Source organism: Diuraphis noxia, unplaced genomic scaffold (assembly GCF_037042655.1).
Source record: "Diuraphis noxia isolate RWA-SAM2 unplaced genomic scaffold, SU_Dnox_SAM2 contig0002, whole genome shotgun sequence".
NCBI classification, from domain to species: Eukaryota; Metazoa; Arthropoda; class Insecta; order Hemiptera; family Aphididae; genus Diuraphis; species Diuraphis noxia.
In genome coordinates, this window is record NW_028301712.1 from 63,237,455 (window position 1) to 63,246,892 (window position 9,438).

At 30.2% G+C, this 9,438-nt stretch overlaps 1 protein-coding gene across 1 annotated transcript; it reads left to right on the top strand.

Annotated features, from left to right (window-relative positions):
- Positions 1-9,438, top strand: LOC107164028 (UDP-glycosyltransferase UGT4-like). The gene is made up of 7 exons (XM_089220765.1): positions 1-225; positions 3,621-3,852; positions 4,845-5,055; positions 5,403-5,802; positions 7,139-7,361; positions 8,253-8,472; positions 9,143-9,438. Exons 1-7 carry the CDS (start codon positions 214-216, stop codon positions 9,408-9,410), a joined length of 1,566 nt encoding a protein of 521 aa, XP_089076891.1. The 5' UTR covers positions 1-213; the 3' UTR covers positions 9,411-9,438.

Consider the following 9,438-nt stretch of genomic DNA (forward strand, 5'->3'; position numbering starts at 1 on the left):
TAGTTATTGGAAGTGATCCGTTTCATTTATTGAAGCGATCTCGCACTAATGATTTCGTGTATTTTTTCTATAGGACTATAACAATATTAATAATATCTGTACAAGTTGTAACTCATAACGTCATCGGGTGTTGAAATATAAACCGATATAGTGTAACATCATCCGCGTGGTTGTATTGTGACGGTCATCATTTCGGTTCATCTTCTTTGAAAAATGTTCTCTCAAGTAAGTGCACACGTATACGCCATCGAGAGACTTGCCATTAATACAACATTATAATATTTCTTAAACACATCATCATTAATTGTTAGTTATTATTATACGAACTGAGATCTGAGACTGATTGACTAAATACCTATTTATTTATGTCAATTATTCACACTCACGTAAATACACAAATATTTCAAACATACATAAAATATAATTAATTATTATAATCTTAGTGCCGTACCCATGTCATATTACGCTAGTCTCCCCTAAATTATTTAAGGCACCTGTAAATTGTATAATAATAATCTACAAATGGTAGACAATTTGAAATACGTACTTATTTATTACAGGAAATATTGTGTTTATATTTATTTGATTAATTGCATTATTTATATTAAAAATTATAAGACAAACAGGCACTTTAAAGAGGACGTAACACAGACATTTATTGTCTACATTTTGCAAGAGCGTAACATAACAAATTCAAGCTCAGCGAATCACGTAAGGGTTCGCTATATAACTTATAAATTAAAGAGAATCGACGTTTGACGAAACCTGAAGATTTGTGTGTGGGTGTTTTACAATAAATCCAGATTTCAAGTTAGTCATGAACATTTTGAATTTATGCTATACGCTATACGCTATACTAATATATTATACTAAGCAAAATTTTCTAAAAAATTCTTCCATCGTAAGAAACTCACATACAAACATAGATAATATTCTCATCATCATGTTTCGTAATCGTAATAGGTCGATTCACTTTGATTGATAAACTAGCGCAGCTACACGTGATCTGTTGAGCTTAAATTTGTTATGCTGTGCACTTGCAAGACGGAGACAACAAATATCAGTGTAACTTCATCTAAAAGTATCCATTAAAACTATAACGTCAAAAAATACGTTAATATAATCCGTATTTTATTATTTTTTTCTGAAATAATTCCATTACATGTTTGGTTTGTTACATATTATGAGCAATATGAGCTATAAGCAAATTGAGCATAATTGCGAATAATCAAAATGCACACTCGTGTTTATTTTTCAGAAGGAATAAGTTTCGTCAAAATGTGTATCATAAAAGTGTGAAAATTCTTAGTATAGGTACACTATACTAATACACTTTACTCATATAATATCGTTACATTGAATAATATTCTTATTGACACTCTCATTATAGTATTCTAAATTTTAATTATAATTATGTATCTCATGTTAAATAATTTATCATTTCTTTTTTTTGACGGTCTGCATGCAAACGTGTGACGAAATTTGACAAACGTTCAGTGTTATATTTTCGGTAAAATTTAATTCTTATAGTTAAAATACTTTTATAACTCCTTCCGAATTGCGTCCCTGGTGTTCTTGAGGGTAATACTATATTAGTTGCGCCCCGGTTATTTTTTATAGGATCATACTAGTAAAAATTATAAAAATTAAACAATATTTATGTTTCCATTTTTATATTTGAAATTGTAACTGCGTATAAAACATATTACCATTATTGCCGCTATTGGTAAAAAATATATTGTTTTTGTGTGTATTTTGCAATTTTAACTCTAGTAAAAAATATCATTGTATCGGTATAAGTTTGAAAGATAATTTTTTATGAATCTACTAATTTGTTTTTATAGAAAATATGACGTATTATAACTTTTTATTTATTTTCATATGAGACGCAATTCGTAATCAGCGTATTTTTTTCGAAAACCACTAATCATTATTAGGGGCTTAACACGTTTCCACCAAAATTTGGCCTTTCCCTTTTCCACCAATACCCGTATCTACCAAAGGTGTATCATCTTTTTCTTTTCCACCAATATCTGTTACCACCAAATGAGATCTACCTAATTTCACCACGGTTAATTTACCTAAATAATTTGTATAGGTACTACGCTTAATTACATCAAAATCTTTAATACAGTAATAATTTTATTTAAAATACTAATGATGGATTGAAAAAATGATATATTAGTATATTTAGCTATGTATATATTGTATCTACTCACATACAGCGTGATTGATTTATCATAAAACACTCATTATTTCAAAACGTATTGACTTTTTTCAAAATATTTTTTTACATGGTTTCAAGTTGTTAAAAAACCAACGTTTTCATTAAAAAATTATATTTTAAAATATTTTTTTATCCTTATCATTTTTTTAAGTTTTTTACTTTTTTGAACGACAACAGAGTTTTAATTTCATATTCCAAAGCAGAATATTTTTCTAAGTATTTTGATACATAGAAATCGAATTTGGGGCTATAGTAGTTTATGAGTTATAACTTATAAGTATTTAAAGTTTAGACAAGCGGAGTAGTGGACAAACATTTTGCGGGATAACCCCGTACCACTCCACTCTGCCAATCTAAACTTTAAATACTTATAACTTATAAACTACTAGCCCCAAATTCGATTTTTATATATCAAAATACTAAGAAAAATATTCTGCTTTGAAATATGAAATTAAAACTATGTTGTCATTCAAAAAAGTAAAAAACTTAAAAAATTATAAGGATAAAAAATATTTTAAAATATAATTTTTTTAATAAAAACGTTGGTTTTTTAACAACTCGAAACTATGTAAAAAAATATTTTGAAAAAGTCAATACTTTTTGAAATAATGAGTGTTTTATGAATTTATGATAAATCAATCACCCTGTATATATATATATATAATTGGTTGATATTTATTTTTCAATCGTAGAATATATAGTAGTATACAATTGTTTTTGTAAAAACGTGGTAAATAATTTTATTTGGTGGAAACGGGTATCGCCCATTATTAGATTATTGTTAGCTAAAAATTTATTTCTACAACTTAAAGGTGGTTAGTAGGTCGCAACCCAATTTTCGATAGCTCTATACAAATGGTGAGGTCAATTTACAAATTTCGAGATGGTATTGACTATTGGCCATTTAAGTTAAAGGTTTAACTTTAAATCGATCGCAATAATCGACTGGTTGATTTTTGGAATAATTTTGCTCGATCATATTAAAAATGAATTAGATAAACTAATATCGGTTGACACGCGTGCATAATATTTAACAAGCTATTGTCTATTACGCTTTAGATATAAATTTAAGTATTTAATAGCGAAGAAAAACATAATATTTCGGATTTCCTGCGATGGAGATAATATAACGAAAGGAGAATTATATTACATATTTTATTTTTATGTGGCATGTAATAATATAAATAATGTACCTAAATAAAAAGTGGTCGAACACCAGATACTTCAAATCATTAATGTAGCACACTTGTTGGACAAAATTGGGGACACCTAAATACCTAATACTGATCTAAGATCTTCAATAATTGGTGTATGCGATGTTTCAAAAACATCATTAATAATAATTTTCTATTATGTGTTTTAACTTATTGTTTTTCTGATTTTTGCATCGTAGGTTTCAATAATTGTCGCGATTTTGACAATCTTCGGTAGTGGTGTAGTGCGTCCAATGGCTGACGGTGCGAATATATTGGCGTTCTTTCCGTTGCCAATTTACAGTCATTTTTCCGGTTTCAATCCACTATTTCTGGAATTGGCAAATCGTGGTCACCACGTGACTGTAGTCAGCCCGTTCTATCCAAAGGGAAATGTGCCGACCACTTACCGACACGTACCCATTCCCAATGGTATGTAATGTATAATATTATGCATATACCTACCTAATTAATTGCTTTTACCCAATCTATCGTTGATATTTATTCTTTTGGGCGGTTTGCGTTTGGGCGAATTGCCTTTTTACCTGTATAATAAAAGTAATGTGTTTGGGCGAGTTAACCGAGTTTCTTATAATGTGTTTGGGCGAGACAATATATTTTTTTTATTCCTGAATTTTGTGAACGGGATTATTATTTTTCGTATTTTGTTTATCATTTATCTTTAGATTGCACATAATTAGTGAGCGAAGGTCGTGGTTCGACGTGTACTGAGGATTCAATATTATTAAACAAGTGATTGACGTGCAGTGCGGACGGTGCGACACAATATAAAAGATAAAATTGTAATGATTATAAGATAAAACAAAAAACAAAAATATTTTTTCAATTTTAACTATATTTTAACTTCATTTATAAAAAATCTAAATCATTTCAATTTTTAATTTCAGGCGCACGCACATAAATAAACAATCCAGTTTTAATCACACCCGTGGAATTCATAGAAAGTCCCAAGTTTGTCAAAATAAGAGGTAAAATGGATTGATAAAATACAGCGTCCCAGGGTATTCAAAATAAATAATAAAAAAATGGTCGCCCAAACACATCGCAATGTTTTAAAATCACTCGCCCAAACGCATTATGCTAAATTGCCCAAACACATTGCGATTTTTAAAAATTCGCCCAAACGCGTGACGCCCAATCTTTTATTCAAATATAATAATTTACGGTAGCTAGGTACAAGACTTAATATTTCTAATTATTTTCCAACACTAATAAATAAGTAATAATATATATTGATATACATGGTCATTGGCCATATGCTATACTAGTGAAAAATATTATGCTTTTACCTAAGCTAAATATAAAATCAAAATCACATGAATACGTAGAGGGTGCAAGATATATCGAGTGGGATCAAGTGAATTTTTTTAAAAATATAATATGAATTTTTTTCGTGGGCGCAGTGAAAATCCAGAGAATTCGCAATCCACTGGAAATACGCCATTTATATCGGGTGACCAATATGATCAACGTCAAGCTAGCTATGATGAAGATGGTTACGCGGACTCTGGAGCTGAATGAGACTCGTGCGTTTCTCAATGACACTCGGTATGTCTTCGATCTTGTTTTGATTGAATGCTGGTACAGTGACATTTATCTGGCGGTAGGCCACAGGTAATAATAATGACAGTAATAATTATGTCTTGCAGTTTTTTCATAATATAGATCATATGGGCAATTCAAACGGGATGTGAGCAGTAAATAATAGCGCCAATCTTTATGGGTTTTTACTTCTTGCCTCATATTTTATTTATTGTTACATTAGTGGGGAGAAGGAAACAACTACAGCAAATATGAATTGGACATGTTTATTGTTTACTCTTTAAATGATTTCACAAAATGTCATCGGGTTCATCTATTAATACCTATATAATATGTATATTCATAAATGAACATCTAAGACTTGGTGCTCTTTTTTAATCACCCTGCAAATATAATAACGTTTCACAATGACTGAGCAGATATTCCGCTCCGGTGGTGTGCCTGAGTCCGATGGCACCATCAGTGACGCTTAGCCAAACACTGGACGTGCCGGACCATCCCGCGTACGTGCCGTCGTTGTGGCTTCGGTACTCCGACTCAATGTCATTCGGCGAACGGCTGTACAACTCGGTTATCGCTGCCGCCGAGCTGATCGCGTCCGAGGTAGTTTTCCGGTCTACGGATCAGCAGATGCTGGACGATCTGTACACGTACCCCGGACACCGGAACTGCCCGCCGCTGGATGTACTCCGCAATGCTGTTCAGCTTACGTTGGTCAACGGCCACCACTCCGTGTCGTACGCCAGGCCTTATTCGCCTAACGTGGTGCAAGTGGCCGGCATGCACATGCAGCCGCAGACGTCTACTGCCGTTGACCGGGTAAGCTGCACGTGCAGACATCTTCACATTTACTCACCTTTTTTGGATGATTTAAAAAAAAAATTTTACCACGACAGCAGGTTTTAAAAATTGTTTTATGATATTTTATTTTCACTCCATTTGTCTGATTATTTTAATACTAATCAATGACGGCTGACCATAGCTGGCGTGAGAATAAAAAATATCTTTGAAATATCTATGAAAAAAATGTTTTTAAATCGTTAAGGAGGGGGGGGGGGGTGGAGAACCATACGTTTGAAATTTGTCTTTTATACATACAGGTTGTCTCAACAATAATTATTCAAATATGAAATCATAAATCAAAAATTGAAAAACATACATCGAAAAAAGTTAACTATAAAACAGTATAAAATGATAAAAGTGTAATTATTTTACAAACAATTTTTTGTTGGTAAATACTATTCAAATAATATAATATCTAAACAAAATCAATTAATCAACTTCAATAATTGTATATGTAATGTGTTGTACTATTAATACTATAGGTATACTTAACAATAAATAGTTTATAGTTATGTAATGCATTTCAACTATACATATTATGTACGTCCATAATTTTATCAACCATAAATTACTAAAATTATAAGTAGGTTTCTCTTAAAATGTATTAAACGCTTTAGTTTTTAGAAAAATATAAATGAATGTTCAATTTAAATAGTAATAACAACACGGTTTTTATAATAAAACATGTGTAGCTATTATAATAATTTTTATATAAGTACAACATAAAATAAATACGTATAATTAAAGATTGTCAGAAATTTTTCATTAACGAATTGGGATTCGTAGATAGCAGAAATTTTATATTAAACACATATGAACATATGAACCAGGGAAACAAACTTTATAAATTGGAAAATATTAATTATATTAATTAAATCAAAAAATACGAAGAAGGGAAAAACCAAATATGAATTTGTGAAATATAAATCGGATGATTTAAAGAAATAATTATATTTTTAAGTTACTGAAAAACAAATAATTATTTGACTAATTTTACGAACCTATAGAATCATATTTTATACTTATTAAAAAAAAGTCCAAATTATATAGCTTCTGTTAATAACAGACTGTTATTAATAAATGTCATACCACTCATACCTATATTCGTATATTTTCGTTTTGTACAATATCTGGGTAGTAAAATGTAAACTAATACTGTATGCAAAGCACGTATAGATAGAATGTGGTCTAATTACCGACTGCCTAAATTAAAGCTAGGTTCCTAAAATGTACGTAATTTAATATCACAAATATCATACATAGGTAGTCATTTGATCAATTTTAACGTTTTCATTATTTTAATGTTCGGCAGAAATTCAAATCACTCTTGGACGGTGCAACCCATGGAGCGATCTACTTCAGTTTCGGATCGAACATAAAAATGTCGGACCTTGGAGAACACGAAGTCCAGGCATTTGTCGAATCGTTCAGGAAACTCAAGCAAATCGTGCTATGGAAATGGGAAAACGGCACTATTGCTAACCTACCCGACAACGTGTACATCGATAAATGGTTTCCACAACAATACATCTTGAGTGAGTGCACGAATAATATAATTATCGAATATTCGACAAGTTATACTACATGTTCTTAGATGCAAATAAACACTGCTTGGTTATGAGACCATCTATATACTTATGACTTATTTGTCATTATGATATGTGCTGTCACAGGCTAGGAATCGTTCACTTTCGGGGTGATCAAAATCTAAAGAATATTTTTAATCTTTATCCAAAGAAAGTAAAGTGGGAATTCAAAATTGAAATGAAAACGAATGAACCCCTTATTTTAACCGTCAAAAAAAATTATTAAAAAAAATATTTTTTATCTGTTACCAGATAAAGTCTGTGTTCATGGGTCACGCAATTGTGCTGCAACCGTCATTCGATGGTGACTCTACTATGATAGCGGTATATTGCCTATATTATACTATTATACGATATGAATGTATGGTTTTTAATAGTAATTGATATGATATGTGTGTTATAAAAATCCATACAGTTAATAATATTTATTAATAATTATTTATTACTAAATGTAAAATACTGCTTTTTATCGAGAACGGTACTACACTGATAAGAATTATTTTTAAATCGATAGAAAAGGCAGCATCAAAAATAATATTACGAAATAAACACTGAATCTGTAGGTTCCAATATCTAATATCTATAAATAAATACCTATATTATGCATCGATATATTATTTATTATTATTGACATTTTTAATAATTCTGACAATAATTAGTTATGAAATAATTGTGTGTTATTACTGTTATTGCCTTAAAAAAAAATATATATATATCTCGTGTACTAAACTTTATTAGGTAGTTTATTTATTATTATTATGTATATTAATTACATAAGATTAGCTACACTTAAATTATACATCGTTGATACCTATATAATATTATGATTTCTGTTCAAAGGCCATAGAAACTGTAAGCTTTTCATCACTCACGGAGGATATCACAGTCTTGTAGAGGCACTACACTATAGTCTGCCATTGATTGGATTCCCGTTTTTCACTGATCAATTTTACAACATGAGGTTCGTTATCGAAAATGGTTTCGGAATTGAAATCTTACTGGAAAACCTAAACGTAAGAGTTCTCGTCGATGCTATAGGAAAAATCTTCTCTGATAAAAGGTAAGAAATTTAGAAGGTACTAACCGATTCATTAATATAAATACAATAATACACCTCTGATACGTGTTATTTACGCCTACATGAATACGCTTATGTCCAGAGCTTTAAATAAAGTTGGAAATCAGTTTCAATCATTGATTGAATTTGATACCTGAAAATCTAGGGGTAATTTTATCAAATTATTTTTTGAAAAAAAATACGTTCAACTTTGTCTTTTGTATAGTGCATGCAAGGACACTTAGTATAATTTGCAATTTTGTAGTTACCTTAATACTTTAGGTCATTGTAATAATGGATGTGTTAAATTCGAATTATTGAATTCAATAATAAAGTATTTCATATATAGAAGCATGAATAAAATATAACAATAATGTCTATATTTATCTTCAAAACCGGTTTAGCCTAGTTTGAAAAATTATTTTAAATCACTTAGTTTTACACTTTGCAGATTATTTCCACGTAAGCGAAACCACTAACCAGATATTAGAAATAGTAAAAAAATTCGATTACAAAACAAGTTTTTAATTTTAATTTTAAATTTGAGTCAGAGTCAGTAGTAAATCAGGCCATGGCATAACACTGGAATGACTTGTAATTTCGCATATATGGTTATATCTGCATATTATTCTTTTAAATACCTTTATTATATTATTGATACATTTAATTTCAGTTATAAGAAAAACGCACAAATAGCTTCTAATATCTTCAAAGACGTGCCAGTTTCCGCGATGGATACCGCAGTACATTCGGTGGAATACTTAATCCGAAACGGCGTTGCAGATTACAAATTGTCCGCGTCCACGCACTTAAATTGGTATCAATATTTTCTGATTGATGTGCTGGTTTTGATTGGCGCTATTGTATCTTTAATCGCGATAATTTTATATAAGTCCATAAATTACTTGAAAAAGATAATTAATTTAAAAGACAGAAAGTAAAAATAAAATAAAGTCATACCTATCTAAA

Bases quoted from the DNA above. Each gene is read 5' to 3' on its own strand.
- LOC107164028 (XM_089220765.1), top strand. The intron at 5,803-7,138 runs GTAAGCTGCACG...AATGTTCGGCAG, and splicing joins CGTCTACTGCCGTTGACCGG to AAATTCAAATCACTCTTGGA. The intron at 7,362-8,252 runs GTGAGTGCACGA...TTCTGTTCAAAG, and splicing joins TCCACAACAATACATCTTGA to GCCATAGAAACTGTAAGCTT.